The sequence below is a fragment of the Euwallacea similis genome, chromosome 12, assembly GCF_039881205.1.
Source record: "Euwallacea similis isolate ESF13 chromosome 12, ESF131.1, whole genome shotgun sequence".
Taxonomy (NCBI): domain Eukaryota; kingdom Metazoa; phylum Arthropoda; class Insecta; order Coleoptera; family Curculionidae; genus Euwallacea; species Euwallacea similis.
In genome coordinates this window covers 2,516,630-2,543,589 of record NC_089620.1, presented here as the reverse complement: position 1 = coordinate 2,543,589, position 26,960 = coordinate 2,516,630, and the positions used below count along the sequence as shown (strand labels likewise).

General features: G+C 35.3%; 1 protein-coding gene across 5 annotated transcripts; it reads left to right on the top strand.

Annotated features, from left to right (window-relative positions):
• The first annotated feature begins 286 nt into the window (after nucleotides 1–286).
• On the top strand, nucleotides 287–26,626 carry LOC136412678 (uncharacterized). Of its 5 annotated transcripts, XM_066395822.1 has the most exons (19): nucleotides 548–758; nucleotides 1,202–1,613; nucleotides 5,721–5,889; nucleotides 6,087–6,147; nucleotides 6,212–6,354; nucleotides 6,457–13,811; nucleotides 14,731–15,014; nucleotides 15,922–17,314; nucleotides 17,904–18,144; nucleotides 18,224–18,503; nucleotides 18,786–18,954; nucleotides 19,559–19,895; nucleotides 20,432–20,711; nucleotides 21,024–21,391; nucleotides 22,081–22,283; nucleotides 23,025–23,230; nucleotides 23,704–23,858; nucleotides 23,946–24,191; nucleotides 24,484–26,626. In XM_066395822.1, exons 3-19 carry the CDS (start codon nucleotides 5,732–5,734, stop codon nucleotides 25,787–25,789), a joined length of 13,185 nt encoding a protein of 4,394 aa, XP_066251919.1. In that variant the 5' UTR covers nucleotides 548–758; nucleotides 1,202–1,613; nucleotides 5,721–5,731; the 3' UTR covers nucleotides 25,790–26,626. The 5 variants fall into 5 exon arrangements, with proteins under 5 accessions (XP_066251917.1, XP_066251916.1, XP_066251919.1 ...); XM_066395820.1 differs by lacking the exons at nucleotides 548–758; nucleotides 1,202–1,613 and adding an exon at nucleotides 287–348 and having other exon boundaries at nucleotides 21,024–21,378; nucleotides 22,068–22,283; XM_066395819.1 differs by lacking the exons at nucleotides 548–758; nucleotides 1,202–1,613 and adding an exon at nucleotides 287–348.
• Nucleotides 26,627–26,960: the final 334 nt, after the last annotated feature.

The following is a 26,960-nucleotide window of genomic DNA, read 5'->3' as shown; positions in this document are numbered from 1 at the left end:
AAAATAGTGTAGCCACTCTTACTCATTTGAATTGTGAAAATATAGCATAGACAAATCGTCTGTATTGATAAACTGTACTGTTTTTCTGAAAATACTGAAGATACAGGGTTTTTTCAGTTACAGAGCAGAAAAACTATTCGAAATTATTACATGAAAGCTTTGATAAAATCAAAATTTGGCTCAAAACGCCATAAAAAAGCTTTGTTTACATTCCGTCAATTGTTTTTTTTTTGACAGCAGCGCCACCACCGGTAGATAAATTTGCCAATAACCGTCTTCAGTCGGCACCCGGAATACCCACGTGTATGTACCTACTTTTCTCGTTTCCTCATTGGTTATTAAAGGTTGGTGAGTACATACCAACTTACTCATTCTAATGAAGAGGCACTTTGCGGTGCGTCTCCAGTAGAAGTTTGCGTAGCTTAAAGTCCTCAAAGAAGGCCTACCTACTACTCATAGTAATGTCCTTGCAATTTTACTGTCTTCATGGATTTAAGACAAACAATTGTGTGCCTGGCTATTTATCCACGTAATTGATAAATTGTAACTTACGCTTTTCACTGATGCCTATCTGCCCGATCTTTTACAAGCTCATAAACCTTGACTTGGATCTATGAATAGATTAAAATAGTTACCTGCGCTTGCTCGAAGGCAAACAACCAACGATCAATAAACAGTCGGCCCAGCAACAGTGTCAAAATGTCAGAAACACGAAAATGTGATGTAATTTTGTTAAGTTAAAGAGGAATAACCTACCGGTAAGTCCATTTATCTTTATTCTATTTCAGACACATGTTTAGCAGTTAAATACTGAATAACGTTTTCGCATACTTTTTGCGACAATTTAGGACGGCACAAAAATAGGTACTATTAATAGCCATAGAAGATTTATAAGAAGCAACCTGTATCTAAATTGAAGTCGGTGTTGGGAAGAACATCAATGAACACTCAAATCTAAGCCAAATCTGAAATTTGCCAAATCGCTCGTTTGTAAATAATTCGACGTCAGCAAACGGAATATGGCGGAGCCGTATCAGCAACACCGCACACCGCGAATTGTTTCAAGCCCCCGCACCCACAATCGCTTCCTTTGCAGAAAATCTTCCACATGCGTAGAAAGTACAACTTTTCTGTACGATAATGACGAAAATATGAGCTGCAGCTCCTGGTAAACCTACGTAACTCACGCTTCCACTTTCAGAACTGAACTGCAGCTGGCGTCGCAACCGCTTGTCGGTGTCGGACTGCGATGCGTTTCAAACTTGTTCCTCAATATTTCGTTTAGACGTCGCAGTCAGAGACCCCAACGAAGCGATGAAAATGCAGTTAACGTAGTCGCCGAGTGCGCCAAAAACCCTTCTCTCCTGATTCGTTCTTTTCCGACAGGGTTCGGATGTTTCCGTTGACGTGTGCTGCGCACTTCGTCGTATTGTCATAGAAGGCTACAGAAAACGAGAGACGAGGCTTGGAAGAAGAACGAAAAGTCCGTTTAGTAGCAGAACTTTAATTTTAAGCGATAATTATGAACAAGAACAGTACACACAGAGACTTAGCAATTGCAACTAATTACCATGTGCAAAATTTAAATGTGTGAGTGAACAGTGTGATATAAGGTAAGGTGCCTTAAGAAGTACCAATCGTTAAATCGCAGTAGTCATGCAGTTTCGAGAAAAGAGGGCTGAGCTTTGGGTCCGGGCAACAGGCAACATGGTGGTTTATGAAACGCGGGCGTTCAGAATTCGAAGTCAAATGTTCACGTATGCCGAAAGTTTCTTTTCGGAATGTGTTCAGGTTGACGACTTTTTTACACCGTCTGCAAATGAACGTGTATGTATCCTTTCCGTCTTTACCTACAAAATGAAGTCTGAACATTTTCAAAATGGTCGTCCAATTTAACTTGTGGATGTGGAAATAGCTGTTTAAACAACAATTGCATTGATGAAGGCGATTAATAATCGAAACGCGTGAGCGAAATAGGTACTTTAAATTAATACATCTTAAGCACCTGTTCAACAGAAGAAACTTCCTTATTAAAGCTTCTGGTTCACGATCAAGTCGTAAGGAAATCTTCGTTCTATTAAGCTGAATTTTCTATAACTCTTCTTTTATGTTGTTTTTACAGCTAAAAGAACTCTTTGTCAAGTCGTCTTACGTATTGAGACACCCTCATGTTGATCACGTAGGCATTCAAATTTCATCTTCTGTGTTTTTAGAAGCTTTTAACTTCACAAAATTGTCCTATATTCATTTAAGAATTATGTGATTTAGATATTTTGTGTGTTATTCTTGTTGCAACCTTTTTTTGCTTTGAAATACATTGACTTTTCAGTTTTTTAGGTTAATATTCGGATCATCCTAAAAATGATTAAGCAAAGCGCATGCGTAACTTAAGTAACGCGTTGTCTGTTGGGCAATCTTGTAATTTTTTATTTTATTTTTTCATGCGTATTATATTATTCCGTTGGAAAGGTTGTTTTGCAAATTATTCATTTGGCATGACTTTCGTAGTAGGTCAGAGAGTCGGTACAAGGCAATAAATGTAGTATCAGAGGTAAAGACTTATCTGTAAATGATTCGAAAATTCCAAAGTCGGTAATTAATTGTATTGTGCTCGAAGTTCTTCAATTTATCTGAAATCGGCAACAGAGTGGTACAAGTTCTTTCTCTTCTGGCTCCAGTTGATGGATGGTCAGAAACGTTAAAAGCGCAGCCAGGCTAACACGTCAACCGTAAGAAGTTTAATTCGTTCTTCAAATTTCTTAATCAAGCAAAAGCAGCGAATAACAAAAAAAAGTGAATGACAAAAACTTTAGATGGAACCAATTTGGAGCGCTATAAAAGTATTTGTTGAACATTGTTCAAAAGAAAGATAAACGGAACACTGAGGAAAATGCCATGGAAGGAGTCTCTAGGAACATCAAGTCATTTAACTTTGTAGATAATTAACAATGTTCTTACTAATAGTACTGTTATTTTTTGGAAATTTTAAGATAAATGAGACTGTTTTAGTACTGAGGTAGCCGATGAAATAAGCTTTGATTGATACAGGACACATTGCACCTCATTTGTCATTTCGTTGATTGAACTGGTTTAACAAAGCTGAAAGATTATGACGATATGGTCACTACTCATTTTCTAGGCTTTTCATGGACATTATGGAAAATTACCAGTTTTGTTGCGTACTTCGATACTCTAACAAGATACCAATCGTTGAGTAATGCACGTCCCACGTGGCTTACTGTCACGGTGCTTGGTTGTTTGATTACCTTAAGCTGAAGGTTTTTCCTTGTGCGTTCTTGGCACACTTTCACTTATAATAGCACTAGGGTATTATTTCCGGAAATTTGGTTGTGTTTGTTGACTGTCAAATTAGCTATCTGTTTCTCTTAAGATACCCCTGTTGTATTGCTCATATTTTCTTATTCGTTACTGCCTCGAGAAGCTTTTCTGCTTACCTACTGCGCCATTGCTATTTATTGTCTTTTAATGCAATTCGTAAGTAAAAATGATTGTATACTTATGTAGCTTTTTGCTGAGTGGTAATATAAAAATTTTTCTTTTCTCAGTTTGTTTATCTTTTCCTTCATCCATATATTTCAATGTATTTTATTTAAAACAATTTAATTCGACTTTCTTTTGTAGGTAGAATTGTGGATATGAAATTGTTTTTGACTGACTTTGGACCTACTTCACTTTAATTTAAAATCGGTTTAATTAGAATTTAGTTGCTTTAAAAAACAATTTTACGGTTGAAATGAATTATTTTATGTTTGAAGAACAAAAAAGTTTACTATTTAATTTGCTAATTTTGAAGAAGTACGGTTGTGTTTCTGAATAAAGATCAGTACTTATACCGAATATCAACAAAATGCTACAAAGTGTCTCAAAACTAATAATTAATAATATATTATACAGGGAGTGTCTTAAAAATACGCCGCGAATTTGAGGGATATTTCTGAATTTGAATTAAAAAAAAACGACATAAGAAAAACATCAAGGGATAGAAAAGTTATATTGTTATGTGTTCTAATGTTTAAAATGATATAGTTATTTCTAATTAATTATGAAAATTTAAAAATTTCCGACAACCTAGCACCGTATCATTCTAAAATTCCTGGATAAACTCCGCAAATGTTAGGGTTTCTTTTTTTCTCTCTATTTCTTAGGGTATTGTGTGTATTGCTTGTTGTTGTATATTGGTATTGTATTTCGAAACCAAATGATTACAATCAAAATATCGTAATAGCGATAGTTTATAGTTTTGATTGAATATTATTATAGGAATAACAATATAAAGAGTAACAAAATAGTATATTGTTCAGCAAATGATTTTCATATCTCAGGGGTAGATTTGATTCGACCGACCACATCTGAAGATGAAATCTTTTTCCGTTGACCTAGCCGGAATGGATGAAATATCTGTTTAGTAAAGTATGCGACAAAAATTACATTGTACTAGGGGAATAGAAAAAATAAATTATGCGAGCTCGTGAATATGATTAGAAGAGCAATTAATTAACATCAAGAGAGTTATAATTGACGTAAGAAAATGCGGTATTCTTTTTTTTAAGGTCACCTATTTCCTTCGGACACCTTTATGTAGGATAGTTATGAGCTATAGTGTTGTGTTTCTGTGGTTACCTTTGTCTGGTGTGGTGACTACGATTGATACTTATATTTTAAAAGGAAAATTTCAAAAACGTCAACTGTTTTTCACAGTATTGGTAACCTCGCTTTTGATTCTTCAAATTCATAATAATTTTTTGAATTTTTGTTGTAATTGATCAACCACAATAGAAAACCTTTTAAAAAATTGAATTCTATACTAACCTCCGTTTTACTAGAATTAAATTTATGGAATTTGGCATATATCAATCTAACAATTCAAAAATTTACGCTAATAAATCAATTGTTTAATAGCTTTAGTTTTAGTAAGACAAAGGTTAACAAGGGATTAAAATTTTAACACCTGAAATCCTAGGTTGCGCGTTAGAAAAAACACATTGAAGCTTTAATTCGAAAAGGAACTATCCGGGGACATACTGTGTATTTGAATTTAAAAAAATGCTCTTCCCGAATATTCAGTAACATGCATGGTGTTCCCTGTAATGTGACTTGTGTAAAAATATTCTATTTCCGATAACATTTTTTCAATCAGATATTAAAAGAAATGTTAAAAAGACAAATCTTTTTTATTCACAATTTTTTTACATTTTCAACTAAACTGGATAGTCTAGGGATCAATGTACAACAGAATAACCCGGTACCTTGCTTATTCATCAATAACCGCTGCAAATACAAAGTACAATTACATTCACGACATTAAATTTAAAAGACAAAATAAAGAAGCTAAGACTGTACAACCTTCTTAATTTTTTTTAATTTGAAGACGAAAAATGTACTAAATACAAAAGTTGAATATTTTTTTTAACAATTTTTTGGTGTTGAAGCAAAAGCAATGAAATATGGCTTCTTAAACTTTTTTATTAACTATTTTCAGTCCTACTTTTAGCACAACTGACGAAACGTTTTGACCCAAAACATGTCTTGGGAGGTAACCCTCTCTCATGTCAATATGAGTAACATACGAGAAACTAGCGTCCTGTTTACACGATGATTTGTATTATGAAATATGTGATTTTTTGAGTTCCCTCAAATAAATTGATTCTGTTTGAGTCCAAAAGAAGAACAATGGTTTTCAGTTTATTTTTGTATTTCAGAAAGAAGAAAAATGGATGACGAAGACTACAATCAAAAGCTGGAGTCGCTCCAGCGATATGTTCCTTTTTTAGTTACTATGATAACTGAGCTTAAAGCTAAGGGAAATCGAGAAGCCCAATTAACAAAAATGCAATCTTTGTATAATATGATAAGCAACAATAAAAAGAAGTAAGTATTCATTTAATAATTTTGGAATACAAAAAAATGGTTTACAAAACCAATTATGAGTTGGAAAAGCTTCTGTAAGAATATATTATCTTTTATTATGTTGCAATATAATTTAGTATAATTTATCTTTTACTATGTTGAAGTCTGTTTATTACTGTTCTCGTTTACTATGTTATTTAACATTTACTTCATTACAGGCTAAAGGTTGAAACACTTCAGAGATGTGAACAAGTCTTAAATAACATTTATTTTAAAGTGGTATGTATAGATTTACGTTTTTACGCCGGTCTTGTTTCAGTGATATATAAAATTGTAATTTTAGAACCCTCAATTGCGTGGTAGCAAAATGACCTCTTTTCCTGAAAGTCCGATGATGACGCCGCGAAGTCCTAGTCCACTTAACAATCTTTCGTCAGCAAAACCTGTTACGATACCGACGGAAAAAATTGTTACTTCATCCAAAGGGTAAACAGCTAAATTATATCCTTAAGCTTCAATACATCTTTGTATTTGTAAATGTTCGATGTGACAGTATATCAGTAGTTAACGGTGACTGTTTCTTTTTAGGAAAACTACTCGAAATCCCAGTACAGAGCGTCGCTCCAAAGTCGACATCTACAGTTGTGTTGTCCTCAATCCAGAATCGGAAAACCCAATATTGGAGACCCGTCTCCCTGATATGTCAAAACCACCGATCAGCCTTGATGACCTGAAAATGTTGGAAGACGATGTGCAACAGAAAATATCTAATTCCGTATATGATCTTAAGTCAGTAGATGAGCTGCAAGAAGTGCGAAGACGGCTTCAGTTCCAGCTTAAAGTGGATGAGATTAATTCGGCTTTGAGTCCTCCAGAGGAGATAAACACCACTGTTCGTAACACGTCTAAGCTTTCTAAAAAGCGAGTGAGCAGTGAATCCAAATTGATCGAACGTAGTTCAGATACGGGCTCGAAGACAAAAAGTACCACAAACCCAATTAAGGAAATAAAGTCACCGACATCTTCTGTTATGAAAACATCAAAAATTAAATGTCCTGCCGATGCTAAGACATCAAAAGGTAAGGAAAAATCCGACAATGCGAAGGCTTCAAAAAATTCAGAACAAACTGGTGATATCAATATTCTTAAATCAAAGGAAGAATCCAGTGTGACTAAGATTACAAAAAATATAGGAGAATTACCAGATAATACACCTTCCAAGAAATGTGTGAAGGAAGTGGATATCTTTGCAGACGTATTGTCAAGTATAGATAGCAAGATTTTGGATGAAAAGAAGAAATCTAAAAAAAGTGACCGAAGGCTGTCGGCGACTCTTAATAAAGAGGATAGCACAAGCTGCTTTAATGCTACATCACAAAATAGCGATACTAAAATGAGTGGGGACCAGAAAACAAAGGGCATTGAGTCTAATAAATTATCCAGTAAGGACAAGGTAACAGGAGAAAGAAAATTGAAAAGTTCGAGTTTGAAAGTGGATCAAAAAGAAAAGGAAAAATTTAAATCTAGTCATATGAAGGACTCAGCAGGAAACAAATTTAAAGATGGTAAAATTGACAAAGATAAAACTCAGGAACTACATTCTTCCGAAACCCAAAGCTGTAATAAAAGGGATGGCTCTAGCAAGGAATCACTTGAGGCCAAAACCAATTTAAAGAGTGATTATGTTTCATCTGGAGTAACCAAAAATGAAAGTGATATAACAGTAAAAGATTCATATTCATCCAAAAATGATCCTGAATATTCAGATTCTAATTCCCTGCAAAACCGAGTTACTCCATACAAACGCTTGGCTGATAAATACCATCCGAAACCTAAGTTGAAGAAAATGGAAGGAGATAATGTTGAAATTGATAAAGCTATATCTGAGAGCATTGAGAATGCAATGAAAATATCTCCCGGAAGAACTATTGTATTAGAAAAACCTAAGGTTGAGGCCCCAGCCAGTCGAACTAGTGGGGAACTTGGGCAACTGCCGGATATTCTACAAAAAATTTTCAGTAAACCGCTACTCGGAGATATAATTCCGAAAATAGTTCATGATCCTAGGACTGCCTCATCGATTCGGGAAAATAAAGTTAAAGCTAACAGTGTTCCACAGCCAGGTAATCAATCCTCTAGACAGCCGTTGCATTTTGAACCGCCTAGATTTATCTCGCCGTCCCATGTCACAGAACCAATGATTAGCCCAACCATCATAGGATCACAACAAAATATACCTCGCGTTGAGCCTCACACCATGTCTAGACAATATCCTGCTTCTCAACAGTTTACAAATTCTTGTCCAGTAGTTATGCCAACTTCTCCAATGCCTACAAATTTTCCAATTCGATTTGATCCTCCGCAGGACGAAAGTCTTACAATGGATTTCACTCCATCCACACCCAGGGCAGATTTCGATCAGTTTAACTATAGCCCCGCTATTGCTGAACAACAAGTATATGGTTTTGATCGAGGTTGTGGAATGTACGTGGGACAAATGCAGTACCCACAACAGCAGCGAGAAATGTTCAATCAATATGAAAATTTTCACAGTTCTAGATCCTTTTATGGGGGTAACCAAATGCCTTTTCCTAATACTCAACCGTACATGCCCGATCAAGGCTATCACGAACGATATCGGTGGAATAGGGATAGACGTCCTGGGGATCCCCGAAATTATCGAGAATATAGAGAAATGAAAGAGCGTAAGGAAAAAGCTGCTGCAGCTGCTGCTGAAGAGAAAAACAAAGAAATCAAGGATCCTCGTTTGGCGCCTAGGGAATCCCGTGACGATTCATCCAGTAAAGACCCAAAACAGTGTGTTACTGAATCCAGTAACAAGGATAAGCTTTCCAAAGATCTACGCAGCGGAGGGGCTTCAGAAGAAGCTCCAGATCGTTCCAAAGAAGACCCTGAGTCTAAATCTACGCGGGAATTGAAGGAACGTACGAAGAGCAAAGATAACTCGAAATACGAAAGCAGTAAATTCGATAAAATGTATTCTGTAACGAAGACAGCACTTCGTAGTCGAGTGAATTCCGATGAAGATGAATCATTTACGTCTCCCTTAGACAGTTTATATAGTCTAGCTGAGCGTAAGACCGGAAGGGGGTATGGAGTCCAAGCATTTAAAATCCCTAGGAAGTCTCGGCGTGACGGAAAGGGTCACAGGTCCGAAAAGGATGATCCGGAAAGAAGTAGTACTAATACAAAAAGATCCAAATATGTCATTAGTGATTCTGATGAAAGTGACGCAGGCGATATTGCTCCTGGAGGAGTGAGTGACTTTGAAGATGAAGGTAAATGTGAAGATATTTCAGTATCAGATGAAAACGATTTACCTAAAAAATTGGATATTGACATGTCACGGATAGAGGTGGTGATAGATAGGAAAAATGTAGACGACTCCAAATCTTTATGGTCGATGAGTAATTTGGAATGTTTTACTGTGGATCATTTCTTCAGTGAGTACTATAAGGAGTTACAAACAGAAGTAATAGAACTGGTGGAAAAGGAAATGGAAATAGACAAGGAGATTCTAGAAACCCATGCCCAGGGCGGAGAAACATCTTCGTCACAAGACGATTTCGAGTCCCCAAATAGAGTTGAATTTAAAGCGCCATCTGTACCTGAAATTGCAAATAATATATCGAAACAGCAGGAAGCGGGCAATAAAAATGAAGAACCATCTGAGCAAAACATTTTGGCTCACTTCTTTGAAAACTTACTCAAAAGTAAAAATAAAAAAGACAAGAAAACAGCTTTGTTCTCGCTCATCGAGACATTTTCTGATAGTTTTGAAGGCAAGGAAATTCAAAAAATTCGAAAGATTATAAAAGTCAATGAAGAAAATGAAACAAGTGACGAGGAAAAAGACGATCCTATTGGCTCTACAGTTGCTATAACAGACAGTTCAATTAGTAAAGTTTCCGCGGATGAACTTCCTATTGTCGATTCAACTACTGAAGAGGATAGTAAAACACCTGATTTCGAAAATGCTGCAGATTCAAACGCTCCAGAAACTCAAACTCAGATTAAGGACCAAAGTAAAGCAAAGGAAGTTTCGAAGCCAGGTGAACTCCACAACTCTGAAGAAACTGAGGTAGAACAACTTCTAGAGCCGCTTACTGCTGAAGAAATACTTCCTTTGGAACCCGTGATAGTGTCTGTTGGGGAAAGGATTAAAAATCGGAGGCGTAATACCCCTCCTAGAACGAAAAAGAAAAACAAGTCTGAATTAGATCTTCTGCATGCGGACATTAAAGATATGTTCATTAGAGATGGCGTTCTTACTGCTACTGGTAAAAGAATGTGTCGTATTCTTAAAGATGATCCGCAGGCATTAATTAGAAATGACCAGTTACCACCGTTAGAACAGCCTAAAAAACTTCGGAAGAAACCCGGACCGAAACCGAAATTAAAGCCCTCGGTGCAGGAAGCAGACGTTGGTTCTATGAAAGCCGTTCGCGTAGTTATTAACAAGATGCCCGATGAAGTTCTTAATACGAGAGCTCTTAGAACCCGCAATTCAAAGGGCAACTATGCAGAAAGCGATGACGATGATAATATTAGCAATTTAGAAGGTTCTATTATAGATAACAATACCGATATAGATTCCGAGAAATCAGAAATAGATGGCGAATATTCTGAAGATTCTGAAGGTGACGCTAAGTCTCAGGCTTCCGGTGAAACTTCCAAGCCTAAAGGAAGACGACGTAAAGTGGCCAGATGGGCTTCTGGAATTATTCACCGAGTCAAGAAGAAAAAAACCCTACAAGGCAAATCCAAAGAAAGTAGTCCGGAACGGGTTTCCACACCAGTAGAATATTCTGTTGGCGAACTTGATGTTGATAAATTAGTGGAACCTGATAAAAGCTATTTTGTTGACTACGTTAACAAGAGAAAACTAAATTGTAAACTGTGTAAGTTTAACGGGATAATGCTTGCGGCACATTATTTGAAAGAACATCCTCAGTCGGAGGTTTTGTGTTCCCGATTTGCTCCTAAGATAGCGGAAGACGCAATAAAAGATACTGTTAAGCATTTGAAATCTTGGGAAAGTATCACTGACTTCAAAATGTCCTCCAAATATAATTATTCTTGCAGAATGTGTGGTTATACTAGCACTGTAAAGCCTATTCTTTTTTACGAGCACGTTACTACTCATACTGGTGAATATCGGCATCAGTGTGGATTTTGCGAGTTTACTGCTGCCAACAGTAAAACAATGGCAGCCCATTTCGTCTCATTTCATCCAGAGGAGGAACGGAAAGTCATTAAAGGTACTTATAATTCGGCTGTGATTTTTATTTACATGTGCGGTGAATGCAATTTTATCCAGCTGAACAGAAAAAGCGTAGAAGATCACGCCAACATCTTTCATCTTGGTGAGAAAGCTCCAATATATAAAGTCAATATGTCGGTAATTGTTGATCCACTTTTGGTGATGTTAGACATTATTGACAGTAGTTCTGTGCCTGGTCATACAGGAGAGGAACTTGAAGTGAAGGGGAGTGCTGAAGGTACGAAAGTTGATGCTGTATTGATGGAACCTACCACCAGCAGGAAAAGGCCGGGACCAAAATCTAAGACGAAACTTCAAAAGGAAGAGCGTATTTCCAAGCAGACGACAGAAGAGTTTAGTGACAAAAGTCCAGAACCGATATTCCGAAAGAAACCAGGCCCAAAGTCTAAAACTCTGCCTGTTAGTGTAGATGAAAGTGTAGCAAAAACTGCAGACGAGTCTATGGCAGTCACACCTCCTGGAAGATCTCGTAGAAAACCTGGCCCAAAATCTAAAAACCAGAATCTTAACTCCGTTATTAAAGATGAATCACAAGAAAGAGACCGCAAACAGTTTAGAAGCCACTTAGAAGAAAACCTGTTTGGAAAGGACTCTGCTTCTAGAAAACGAAAGCGCAGCCTCGATAAATTAATATCTGAAGACAGTGGAGATGACTTGGATACTATCATTAGTCTTTCAAGTAGAAGCAGTAGAGCGGCTAAAGAGAAGGCAACAGCTAAACTGAAGACTTTAATGGAAAGCAATGAAGGTTTATCCCCGAAAAAGAAGTCGGACGTCGAATTTCATAGTAAAGGTAAAGGCGATGCTAACAAGGTCAGTCAAAATGAAACTGATCATGAAGTAAGAGATAACAAAAATGATGTTGGTCTACGAAATAATGAGAAACATGACGAATATGATCAGTTAAGGGAACTACCAAATCGTGTGGATGAAATGCGCCCACCAGTTTTACAAGATCAAACTTTAGAACCATCCGAGAAAGATCAGAATGTCTTTACTTGTGAAAGTGATATTATTCAAGAAGATGCAAAGAAAATTGAGGAAGAGCGATTGCAAAAGATGGATGAGCTCAATAAGTCCATTGGATCAAGAATTACGAACCTCGACTTCATCAATAAGCTTTCGAATAGACTCAGGACCGAAGAAAGCTCAGTTGATAGCGCTGTTGATAGATGCATTAACGTAAAGGAAGAGCCAATGGATATTGATACTACGTGTGCAGGAATTGTAGAGTCTCAAGTTACTCATCAACATGATAAATTTGAAAGTTTTCCTTTAATAAGTAAAAAGCCTACTTTCGAGGAACAACCCGATCTGCCCCGCCCTAACATTACCTTTAGGCAGGATAAACCTAACAGCTTGTTTACGAATATGATTGAAAAGTTGCAAGGCAAAATTAAAGAAGCGGCTGTCGAACAAAATAGTCTAGTCGAAAATATGTCGACATCCAATTTACAACTTTCACCTTCTGATCGACTTTCAGCTGATGGATCGTCTTCATCAATTGCCATTGGAGATTTAATTAAAGCTGTGAAGAGTGGCAGCGAGGTTACATACTACTGTAATGCTAATAAGTGCCATGTGGTCACCAAAGATAAGATGGTCTTTCAACTTCACTGTAAATTTGGACATAAAAGTTTTCTTCCCAAGTCAACCTTGTGCGAAAAATGTGGGATAGTTGTTGAAGCAACTCAAGATACAACTCTATTAGAAAATTTGTATGACCATCTGGTATTTGCTCATTCAGATTTTATTTCCGGGTCTTCAGTGTTAAGGATGAGAAGATTAAGCGGAGACAAATTGTCAATTAAGAAAGAGAAAGAATCTGTGGAGACTTTGCCCTCTTTAGAAGAAATTTCTCGAGAGGATACATCACCTGAGAAGTCTGAATTGATATCTAGTGGAGGAAAGTCGTCAAGTGTCTCTCAAGTTAATGAAGAATCAGAACCGAGCGAAGCCACTCTCGAACTCGCTGAAGATTACTCTTTCTCCTTTAAAATAGGCAATGTTATATCTTTGGCTGAACAACCATCTGAAGAAAGTTCGGATGCCTACGTCTCTCCTGTTAAATCATCGTCTAGCAATTCTAGACTGGCACTGCCTCCATTAAAGCAAGTACCTCCATTAACAATTATTGGAACCGCTCCCAAACACCAAACACCACTGGTAGTCAAGGAGGGAAAACAAACCATTTCAGAAATGAACAGGCCGAAGAAAGCCCCGAAAGCTATGCAAAAGTTTATTGAAAATCCCGGCGATCTCTACAAATGCCCGCATTATTATTGTATGTTTACTACCAATACTCGGATGTTGTTGACAGTTCACCTGAAGGCACACAAGTCGAGCAGTTCGGCCATGGTACCTTGTGTTTACTGTGATATGAAGACCCCCTGGGAACATGTTCCAGTGCATATTGACATACGACATGCCACTAGTCGATTCTCATGTAGTCACTGCCTCTACAGGGCCATTGCCAAGGAATATGTTTGCCTACATTTGGAGCAATGCCATCCTGGTGCGGATTATACAGTTCTAGCATTACCACCCCATAAGTCGACCAAGAAATTTGCAGTTGCAGAACCTAAAGTCGATTTTGAAACCCTTTGTGAACCATTCCGATGTTGTGTGGATGTAGCTGGTTAGTATTTTGTATTATGTAAAATATTTTTTATGCCTAGATCTGCACTGCCTGTTTCTACTGAGTCTACGAAATGATGCCAAAATGGTAGCTAAAAACTCTTTGATGAGTAATGAACGCTATGAACTCTCTCTCTTTGGCAAGTTGATTCTATCTAAGACTCTTCATATCAATACGATGTTTTGATACCCTGTATATTATTTTTCTATAGATGCCGTTGCGCAAATAGCAGTAGTAGATCATTTAAAAAAGACGCATTATTGTGGATTTAATTTGGAAAAATGTACAGGTGTGAGTCTTTGATATAATCCATCTTTGTTCTTTAGTTATTACAGCCTTGGTTAAATATTATATCTTGTAGAACAATGTTATTGATGTGCTGTTAAATTTAACATTTAAATATTGGGGATATGTCTCGGTAATTATTATTAACGCTGAATAGGCTATGTCCGATTCAAAAATACCACAGTGGTAAGCTCGAGCTCGCTCATTTCGGTCAAAGTGGACAAAGTCGGACAAAAGGGTCAAAACGATTTTTTGGTTTAATGACGAGCGATTGTTGTGGTCACCGCCAACTTCTATATAATTTGTAGTAATTAAAAATTACCAGATGGTTTCAACAGAAACCAGAGAGATTTAAAAGCAAAGTTGCTCATTTATAAATTGTTAAATAGCAAAACCATATGTCTTAGCTATTCTCAAATACCTAATGACGTGAATGTACGCAATATAACGTTTCTCCATATGCGGTAAACGCGAGGGCACTCTTAGTGCGCAAGTATAGCATAAGATATACAGCCTACATTTAAATTTTTAGTGCAACTTAATTGTTTACTGTATTAAACAGAAGTAATTTTTGCATCATTTCGCTCAACTAGTTGCTTGTTATTTGAAAACGACAAACATCTAATGTTTTTAGGATCAGACCCATTGGAATACCTATTTGAAACTGAATTCGCTCAGCATTTGAGCACTGTACATGCAAACGAGATACTGCGATGTGGTTATAAAGGCTGCTATCATACTATGCTCAGTTCGATGATGCTTACCCATTGGTCACAGTACCATGGAGTGTGTTCCTATCAGTGTGCTTATTGCAAGACTAGTAACAAAGAAATGTCGAAGTTGTATACTCATTTCTCGCAGATTCACGCCAATTTGATGCCTTATATTCTAGTTCGGAAGAACGATTTCTTGCCGCAAGTAAGTATCAATTTTTAAATATGACATTTGAATAAGCAATAAATAGGGAATATAATACCGAAACTTTGGGTATTTGGGATCCAGGTTTTTGGAGTTTCCTGGATATCTACTACAAATTATTTTTGTATATAAGCCACATGGTTAATATTATTGAAAAATGTCAAATTGTTATTAGTTACTGCCTAGCAAATGAGAAAAACAATGGAATGAATACTGCTGCACTCATGTTCAGAGCAATCAAACTATAGATCTATATATTACTTTTTCTTACGCTGAGGGTTCTGTCTCATTTTACAACTCGTTATATCGTTCAAAATCATTTCATGACATTTGAAAATATACATAATTAATATGTTATTTCATTTGATAAACAATAGAAAGAAAAAGTAGAATAAATATGTATTATCGAGAAAATAATTGATGACGCTTCTAGGGTTTATGTCAACAAACGCTTTTACTACCTATAAATGAAAACTAACGTTATTTATAGTAGAAAGCATATCTTGATGATTCCAAACTCGCTAAATGAATTATATATCAATGATCATATTAATATTTATTTACTTGTGTATATATATATACATATATATGCATACATACATATCAATATTACCATTCACAGCTATCTTAATACGTACCGTTTACTCATCGACTTGTTGATAAGATTAGCGCCATGGGTGTAGCTATATTTTCTATGTGTGTACGGTCACGTACGTTTTATAATGTAAAGGTGTAAAATCCTTATTTTTAACTATAAGTTTATTTATCCAGTCAATTGCGTACAAGTTTGAAGATAGTGATTTGCATGTTTACAAACGTTCTGTAAGGGGAAATCTATAAATATTTTATAAATTTAATACATTAATTTATAGTGGTAACAATATAGAGTTTGTTTTTAATTTTCCAGCATAGAGAATTACGTTTCACCGAAGAGGCCTTCCGTCATTTAGGTCACCAAAAACAATTTCCGACCGGTCTTCTAGCTGCAATAGGTAAGCGCCGTCAACGGTCCATCAGACTTATACAATTTTCTTCGAGTAACCTTCCTGCTGAAGAATTAACCAATGCCGCTGAGTGGGCTCCACATTTATCACCAACGACAAGCAGTCAACTGAGTTCTTCCCTACTCGTTAATTCTGCGAAAGTTATTCCAAATGTTCAAAAATTGCCTACAACTCAAACTGCAACGACAACACCACAAATCCTCTTGTCGCATAATACAGTCTTGAACAAAATTATTATGGCTTCAACTCCAAGAACTAACGACACAAGACTTTTGTTGTTTTCCACCCCCTTATTGCCTTCAAATACAGTGCCGTCAGTTACCTCCACAGCTTCAATTAGTAAGGTCCTAGTACAGACGTCGACGGCAAGTAAGGAAAATTTACTACAGCAGAGTGCACCTAAGGATCCTGTGCGCATCGGCGGTATAACCCTGTATCCAGCTGATAATAGCGGGGTAGAATTTCCAGTCATCACCAATAGCCCTAAGACATCAGCGCCTAGTAAATTCATTTCAGACTCAGTAAGCGAGTCTTCAACTTCCTTGATCAGTGCAACATCTCTAAATTGTGATAAAATCATGTTAGCGGACACAAAAATTGCTGTTTCTGATCAAACTTCTTCGAAAATCAGTGAGAAAACAGCTGCAGGGTCGACAGTAGACAAAGTAGTTCAGTTTCAATCATTCGATGAAGACATGACTTCAGAAAACACTGCCCTAAGTGAAGATGACATATTACAGTCTGCTATTCAGAGCATCCTAGACCAAGATGATGAATCTAATAATTCTCTTACAAAACTGGAATCTAATCTTACAAAAGCGAGTACCCAAAATATTATTGAATCTAACATCGACACAAACCCACCTCCTTTGGTTTTGCTCGCTAGTAAAAACTCAGAGGCGATTGGTCCTTCAGTCGAACATATAGACATGCCTGGAGATATTGTGGAATCTGGCTTGGCAGTAGAGCAAACCGATCCATTGAACATTCAGGCCAATGATGAATCCAATCCTGAATTACCTTTCATAAATACCGATTCTCTAGATGCGCTTGTAGAAGATCCATTAAGCATAACTCCTACTTTAAATTTGGACATGTCCTCGGAAGAACCACTTGTGATAGATGAAAACGCTTTACTCAAAGATCCTCTGGAAGAATCTGTTGACAAGAATATTGACCATCCAGTAGAGTCTCCTTTAAAGATTACGAATATGGAAAGGTCTGTCTCCACTGTCTCGATTTCGGATGATGAGTCTGATTGTGGCAGCTCAGATAAGAAGAAAAAGAATCTGATGGGTAAGTTTTTTTTTTAGTTTTTGGTGAAACACAGGTGGGATTTAAATATGCAGAGTTTTATAAAATACTTTATATCTACAAAACCAGAATGACGATTTTTTTGTCATTTTAAACTTTAATTTTTTTAAAATCGGTCACAGGATTGAGATACTCTGCAAAACGATTGAATTTGACATATCCTGTACATTACTCGGAACCAAGGCATGTTACTATTCTTCACGAAATTAGTGACCTTTATCTCCCTTGTAACGTGCTGCTTACTATTATATCCTATATTATATTATAAATATTGTTTTAAAAAAATCTCTCAGTACACGGTGCCATTTGCTACCTACTATCAAACACCTACTGACAATAGATTAGTAGATGTATTTATCTAAGACATGCCTCTGATGTTTCAACTCTTACGGAAAGTTTGTTTTAATGTTTAATGACAATAATTGTTTGCAGAATTTGCAATATGTATATAGAAAATTTGACGTATTGCTAAATTTGTTTGACACGTCTTGTACAAAAAATGGCATAATCTAAAACATTGTTGTAATAGCAAGATTAAGCAACAATTTTCTCATAGTTATCAATTTGACAGGTTATCAGCTATTCCGATGCAGCGCTTGTAATCTGTCGTTTTCCAACGTAAAATCACTGAAGTTGCACTTAAGTACAAGCAGTACATGCAAAAACTCCGGAACTAAAGCCTTTAAATGCGTACATTGCGATAAATGGCTCAAGTCGATTCAAAGACTATGTGACCATATCATGACTCATGGGATTAAGAGATTTTCGTGTTCTCTTTGCGAGGAGAAGTTCACTCTTGTCCAAATTGCTAAGTGAGTATAGTTTCCATTCATTAGACATCTTTGTTTTTCGTTTTAATTTTTTAAAATTGTAAATGTATTCTTTTCACAGATTTCACATGAAAAATCGACACAGTATTCACATTCATCAAACAAGTTTGATGCCTTTAAACGCTGATCAAAACGATTTTGATGTACATGAGTTTGTGATAAAACCTACTCAAACCATTCAATCCATTCTAAAAGACAAGAACAAATCTAATTCGGACAGCCCCAAACCTTCGGCAGAGGAGTGTTCATACACTCCAGACCAAATTGATACTATTCCTTCTCGACAGATCTATAGTACGAATATCAAATGTGGATTGTGCAATTATCAAACCAAAGTTAGGGTAAGTTTTGTGATTATGTACTATTTATGAGTTTATGTCAGGTATCGAACATATTGACATCTAAAGTAGTATATATATCGTTTTTAATGTTCTCAAATTTTCAGATTACTTTTATAAAAAACATTTTAGAAACTTGTCTATTTAAGAAATAGAATTAACAATTAATGTTAGATGATTCATTGCTGAAAGCGTTAAAAATGGAATGGTCAGAAAATGTGAAAATCTAATATGCATGCAATTTTTTTTCTTATATTAAATTTGTTGATTATGTACCTTTTTTAGGTAAATATTATTCGACATCTTCAAATGCATACGGTTGAAAAAGCCGTACCTGATATCGCTCCTATAAATCCAGTACCATGTTTGGAAAAGAATGAGAAAATGTTTGACAAAATGATTAACTTGGCTGCTAGTTCCATCACAACGGGAAGAATGGGTGGTGTTGGAAAAGGTCCGTAATATGGGTCAAATTGCTAGTTTTACTGAACATTCGGACTAATTCTGATGTCTTCAAAACGATTTAATTGAACTGTCCCTATCTTTTAAAGAATTGATTGATTTTAAAGAATTTCGAAATCACTGATAACTTTAAGTACTATCAAGACACAAGATAGAAGCTCGTATGCCAGATTAAATCATTTCAAATTATTATGTTTGAAGTGATTGATTTAAATATTATTTTGTTATTTAAATTGATATGTTTTTTTTCAAATGTATTGAATTTAGGCAAAGTTTGAAATACATGGAAAACTTAATTTGCCAAAATGTTTTGTTAACTTAAACTGTAGGCATTTTATCAGACTTTTCATCTCTGTTCATCTATTTAATCAAAAGGGTGTTAATTGAGATGTAATGTGTCATGTCATGGTCGGTTAAATTACAATCGATAATATTTTCTGAGCATATAGGGTCTGGGTCTAATGAAATTTAATTCTAAACGATTTGCGTTTGTAAAATCTCTGATTTCGATTAATTGAAAAAATGTGGGACCATTTTTATGCTGGGTTATATGACATTTAAATTAATCATTTAATTATCTCTATTTTCATTTACAGACAAGGAAAAAGAAGAAGAAAACTACCCTGAATTTGTTCCCAGTCATCGTCGATACGTTTGTGGGGCTCAAGGCTGTGCCTATCTATGTCCTGAAGAGGCCAACCTGAAGCACCATTTAATCGCTCTTCACAGAGACGAGTACGACTTCACTTGCTCCCATTGCAAGAAGAAAATTGAAACTAGTGATATCGAGGCTGTGATAAAACACTTCAAGTTCCATGGACTGCACCTATACAAATGCCACTATTGCAGTTTCTTGCATCCTTTGAAGCATAAAGTTGAAAGGCATATTTCTGATGGGCATTTGGATGCTACTGTAAAAGTTATAACTCTTAGGTAAGGCACTAAATTCAAACTATTTGAAAAAAATACTAGCAATAAAGCAAAATTCGTGATCTACTCGTTTAATATACATTTCAAATAGCATTATCTCACTCTGAATTTTTATTAATACGTTTTGGTATATTTTATTTATTTATTATTATTATTAACAGTGTTCTTTTTGCCATTAAGTATGAGGCTCAGCAATTTCACATGATTTTAAATTTAGATTCAATATATAAAGTGCATTTAAACATTTGGTTTGCAGAAGGCCATTATTCAATATGATATTTTCATTTCATTTAATACAATAATATATTAGAAAAAAAATAAATTTTGATGTCTTGTGATTCTTGTCAACCCATGTTGATATAACATCTTAATTTTAGTTTTAATAGAATGTAATCCTGAAGTTAGACTAACAGTCTGTAAACACATTGACCTTCTTATGTTATTTTTAATTAATTTTTCGCTGTCGTAAAGTGAATAATAATCAAATTCCGGTGGGTACCTATTAATTTTTACATAAAACATGAGATATTAATATTTAGGGCAATGGAATCAGAACCACTGGAGGAAGATTCCAGTACCATCGCACAACCTTTACCTTTTACTCCATCAAAATTAAAACCGTGGGGCTGCTGTATGTGTAAAGCGAAGTACCACACCGAAGAGGAAATTAAATTACATATTGTGAAGAAACATAATATAGATGCACAATACAAATGTACATTGTGTTCCTTTAAAAACGACGAAAAGGACAAATGTAAGGTCCACTTCAATGAAAAACATCCTGGACATGAATTTGATATCATCTTTGTTTATCAGAAGGTATGTATAATTTATGGTTTCATAAACTGCTAAACTCATATTAAAAGCTTAGATTAGTTCATAGAAATCAAAATGTATCTTAATGATATTGATGGAATAAGTAATAATATTTAAATATGTATTTTAATTCACACGTTGAAGTGTAGGGTCATTGAGGACTTTTTTTAAATGACAATATTGAATAAAGACATCACAGAGTTCATCACTTTTTGGTACGACGTACAATCTTTGTATAAAATACCGGCCTTTGACGTACCCTATTTTATTATTACAAATGTAGATCACTATGTTACTATGTATTTTTAATTACAGACAGAAGAAGAGCCATCAAAAGAAAATACTATTTCTTTCGATACTACGCCATTGTGGCAACGCGATAAACCCCGAGTGCGTCATATTCGTGGTATACTTTTCGACGAAGCATCTCCACAACCTACAAAATCACCGAAAAAGAGGATTCATCCTGCAGCTTCACCCAAAATTAGTCCGGGACCAACGTCTAAACCAGTACCGGGTGGGTCGCAGCATTTCTCAACTAAATCGATTCCAAGTACTCCAGGAAGCGTGCAGTCCCGAAGTGGTACCATCACACCCTTAGAGAATATTTCCTCATTTGCAAGTGGGGTTACCAAGAATTTGTTTGACTGCATTGAAGCTGTTGTCAGAGGCAAGTATAGTATGTCATATTATTAGAAAAAAAATTATTTTATTAATTTTAAAAAGTAGAGTTTACACTTTTAACGTTACTTTTAAGACATGGTGCACAATAATAGCTATTTATGTACAGAATGAGTTCTATTTGATGGTTTTACAGGGTATTTTAGTCATTATTAACGTTAGGGATATACGGTTTTTGTAATCATATGCTTGTCTTTAATGAAACATAGATTAATGACAGAAAGGTGATAATATAGTTTAGCTGTAAATCATCTGATAAATGTGCATATTTGTAAGGGTATTTTAGCCTTAACGGCTGCTGTTCTTTAAGAATTGTTTAAGATGTCTATTTTGCGGTTATATTAAATGTAAATAACAGTATGGTGCCATGGGAAATATAGAATGTCAGGTCAAATGTTTGTTGGTTAAAATTTACTGTTTACCATTTAACGCCAAATCTCAATGCATAAACTGGATACCAGTAAATAAGCTTTTTAAAATTTTCCAAAAGCTTTCTAGTCTCCTTATTAACTTCTAGGGCTTAATTAATTTCTATAGAATTCATTTTGAGCAGAATTAACAAATCAAATTATCTGTCAACGTGAATGAGCAGTTGACAGGAAACGAGCTTATAACTCCAATGATAACTTATTTTTGAAAACATGCAGGGGGAGAAATGTAAAACTTGATATGTTACAGGAACATCAGATAGTTTTCTGGATCAGCCCGGCCCTAGTGGTATGTCAGTAATCAAGAAGAGTACAACGAGTCAACAATCTAAGGATATCACGGCAGGCAGTGTATCTATTGCGAACACCATTAAAGAAGTTTCAAAATTTGATTCAGATTCGGATGACGATTCTGGACTCACAGATGGTGATATAATTGCTGTGACGCAGCCGGTAGATGTGATAGGTAAACAAAGAATTATTTAATTTTCAATGGCATACTTCTCGTTTTATGGTGTGCTATTAAAATTACATTACTATGGTTATCATTTGTAAACACCACTGACTTTGATAACTGAAATTTAAGAATCTATAAAAAAACTGTTACTTATAAATTCAAGAAATTTGGCATAATTGTACAGGGTTTTTTCTTATATTGTGGAGTATCTCTAATACATAAACTTTAACAGTTAAAAAAAAAACATTTAAATTACTCATATTAAAGTTTGTATTTTTCTCGAAGTGTTAAAATTTGTAATTCAAAAAAACAAGCGTGTATCGCAAATTGGATAAAAAAATACTAAGTAGTTTTTTGAATAGAACATCCTCTATATTAAAACTAAATTAGATATGTCTTTTCATGTTAATTTAAAACAATATAAAGTTTTATGGCATTGTCTGTAATGAATTTCTTCAAATTTAATATTATCTGATCCAAAAGAACAATGAATCAGACTAAAGGACAAAATTGAGGACACAAACAACCTTGAAGACTACATGATAACCAACCTTGAAATTTGCACATTAACTTTTGCCTCTAATAAACGTTACCAATTCTTGTTGCCTTTAATTAGCAAAATATCGTATTTAAGTCACTAATTTTCAAAGCTACTCATCTAGAAATAGCACATTTTTATAATACTGCTTTGGTGAAGAAAAATGTAGAATTACCATGTAAGAATAATTCCATCCTTTTTTTATCTTGTAGTCATCGATTCTGGGGAGAGTGATCTAGAGTACAATCGAGAGGAGAACTCACAGAATATCTCGAATTTCGACGATACACCAAAAAGCAAAGATAAAGATAGCAAAACGAATCCTATAGCTAAGAATCGGAAGAACAAACGGCCTGGCAGCGACTTGTTCACGGATGCTGTTAAGATCGCTAAAATTGAAGATGATGATGAAATTATGGTAATTATTTTATTTTTGTTACTTTGAAATAAATTGATAAATTTTAAAAAGAGGTCGAATCTTCAATGTGATAATAAACTTATTGCAATACGGAAGATCATTCGATCACGTTAGTTTTTGAAGTGTGTGCATTGCATTTCAAATTGTGATAATTAATGCTCGCCAAAGAAAAATAGAGAGTAGTGCGAAATAGAATATTGTGTAATTAATGCTGGAAATATCATCTTTTACACGAGTCAGCTAGTTTGTCAATTCGAATTGAAGACGAGTGGCTTAATATCTTACGAATGCAATGAGTGATTTTCAGTTTCATTTTTTAAATTAAATTAGGGTTCTGCATATCGAGCTTTTTGTTGTCTCTCCTTCTGTATTTGCTAATATTTTGAGACAAACAATATTGGCACGAGCTTTCTTTTATTTTTTATTTCTTGCATTTTTTTTAACTTTTTTAATAATTATATTTGGTACTTTAGGCAGAAGCATGTAGCAGGCAAAATTTGCTAGCTATGTACGGTCCATTGGGCAGCCCCAATAACAAACAGTGGAAGTGTCCTAGATGCCAACAATTTAAATCGAAGCGAGTTGGTGACTTTATGTTCCATCTTTACAAAGATTTGAATACTTACCGGTTAGTATTTTATTTGAAAACGAAAATTGCAAGATGTGAATAGAAATACCTGATTTTGTAATATTATGTTTCTCAACTTTCATTTAGGTTTCGCTGCAAGTTGTGTTCTGACTTATGTATCACATACAAGTATATGCAGGAACATTTGAAGATACATCATTCCAATGGTACAGATAATGATGTTGAAGAACTGCCATCCAATATCAAACTAGATACTTGGATTCATATGGTGATTAGAGAGCAGAGCAAGCTGATTTTGGAAAAATCCACTCTGTTCAAGAAAAGACCATTAATTGAACCCACGGATATTATGTGCTACTTTTGTAACGACAAGTAAGTGTGTTTCTTAAATAAATTAATACTGTTCAATTATTATGAAAATGAAGCAAAAAGGTAAAGAGAAACATGTTGGCATCATCAAGCAATCCGGACATATTTGAATCAGAATTTAATAGTTTATTGAAATATAAACGGTGGTCTAGAGGGTTTGGCAAAAGAACACAAATAACATAAATAATCGAAAAAGAACAGATCTGGTATTTCGGCTTGACAATATTTAGTAAGTTACGATTTTACATTAGGGATATCAGTAGCAGACGAAGTGTTATTTTTGTTGTTTTTTCAGATTTGTCTCGATGTCAGACTGCTGCGAACACATGCTCTATCACTGGGTAATGATGCCTTACCAGTGTCAACACTGTCCCAGTGAATTTTACACCATTTATGATCTGAGATATCACCATCGGATCGAACACCGAGATGCCAAACTGTACGATAAACCTAAAGGTCCCACTCTCGCGAGAGCTGTACAATGTATTGAAGCCAATTACAGAAAAAAACCACCAAAACCTCTTCAACAACATCCTTCCAATAGAAGATGTGTAAATCTTCTGCCTGATATGATTTTTAATAACATGGCGCCAGTGCACAAAGAGGTTCCAATCAAAGTTGACCCTACCGAGAAGGTTGATAATATAATCAATCTTGAAGATGACAACGAACCTCAGATACTCTCGAATCCAGATGATGCTGTTTCAAGTGAAGATAACGCTTTCGCTTGTGATTTTTGTGTGCATGTGTCATATACCAAAAAGCAAATATCAGATCATCTACACATGGTACATGGCGTTAAAATCGGGAGATATCACATTCTCAGTAAATCCAAAGCTGAGACAGATTTTACTCAAAAATACGCCTGCAATATTTGCGATGTAGTGCTGAGTGAACTGAAGCTACGGCTTCATTTTATTGAAACTCACTTAGGAAATGTACCATACTTGCCTTATAGGTACAAGTGCGGAATATGCGACGGTAAATTTCTGAGCCCGATGAGAGTAAAAGCACATTATAAGAATCGCCACCCTACTGAAAAAATGGACTGTAAAACTATAGTAGGCCCCCCTTCCAGTGTTTCGACCAGAGGAAGAAAAAGGCGTTTGTACTCCTGTACTTTGTGTAATTTCACGACAATTTCAACCACATCTGTTTCCGTCAAACTTCATCTTAAAGGCCACATGAAACCTATTGCTTGCGACTATTGCGATGGAACATTCAAAAGTAATGCTTCCTTGAAAGATCACACTAAGTTGAGGCATCCAGGCCTAGAACCGTCTTTTACAATAATAGAGAGCATTATGGAAGAATTCACAAATACCATGAAGGTCATTACGAAAAACGCCGGTGTGGTGACTGACCAGTCGCTTTCTAGTCAGGCGAAGAACGTTGCTAAGAAGTCAACTTCAGCACCTGCAAGAAGCGGTAGGTATAGAAGTAAGGACTTTAATTTGTCCAGTATTGTAACAACGTTTGAAATGGATGGTTTGGAGTACACTACCACTGCCGAGGAAATGAAGAAAATGTTTAACATGAATACCTATGTGGATTTAAGTGGCTGTGTGGTTGCGGTGAACAATGATCCGCACTGTTACTGATTTACTTGTTTCATTTTAAGTGCCGTTTATTATTTTCAAGAGTTTATTATTTAAGAGCGTTTGTTGAATATGGCTCTGAATTGGGGTTATATTATAAACGAGTCTACCTGATGTTGATAGTTAAAGATACAATTAATGTTCATAAAGTGGGATTTGAACTCAAATGTGGTTGCTACATACAGGGTGTTTCCTAAACGAACTGCGCAAACTTAAGGGAATATTCTTTGGATCAAAATAAGAACACAAAGCTTTGAACGATTTAATTAAAATTCGCTCCGTTTATTATATTCGTCATATAATAAATACTCCCTTAAATTTGCTCCGTATGTTTAGCAAACATGCTGTATAGTTTGCATAACGTATCAAGCTGACACAGCATATCGGTACGAGTCAAATAAGCAGAGTCTTAGTCTTAAGTCAGTATAAGGATAAGTACCTGTACGCCGATTGTAGTTTTTTTTCTTTAAGTTAAATTAATATGTAAGATTCAGAACGCGCTTATAAAATATTCCTTCATTTAAAGGAAAAATTAACCACAATGATCCCAATAAATTTCTTTGTTAATGTTTCTTTTTCTGATAAATCCTTATATTTCTTATGCACTCATTTGAATGTTGTTTATCTATTAGTTATAATGTTGTAAATATGACTTGCTGTGATTTCGGAATACGCGCTGATACATGTAGAGTTAAACGAAGGGTGGTTGATTCAAATTGTACAGATTAGGTTTAGCCTGTAAATAAGCCAGAAAACGTCGAAGACTAATTAGGATTAAGTAGTTAAATTATGTTCCTTTTATTTTGATGAATGCGTTTGTAATAAAAAAAATGTTTTTTTATTGAATCGTTCTTGTCATTAATCCCTAATTTTTTGTTTCAATTTTGGTCACTGGAAGGTTTTTACGTTACAAGTCACGTCTTTGGCGGAACGCGTGGATAATCGATCTAATTTACCTCCATTTTTAAGTGATACTTTATATATATTTTATTTTTACTTCAAAGAGAAACCATCAAAATTACATAACTAGACAAAAAAATGAAAATATCATTTATAGGGGTGAAAAGGTTCCACTAGCAAAATGTAATCCTTATCAAAGTGTTTTCTTAAATAAATTCGAGAAAAATAAAAACAGTTTTTTAAATTTTCAGTTTTTGCTGAATATCTCCAGAAA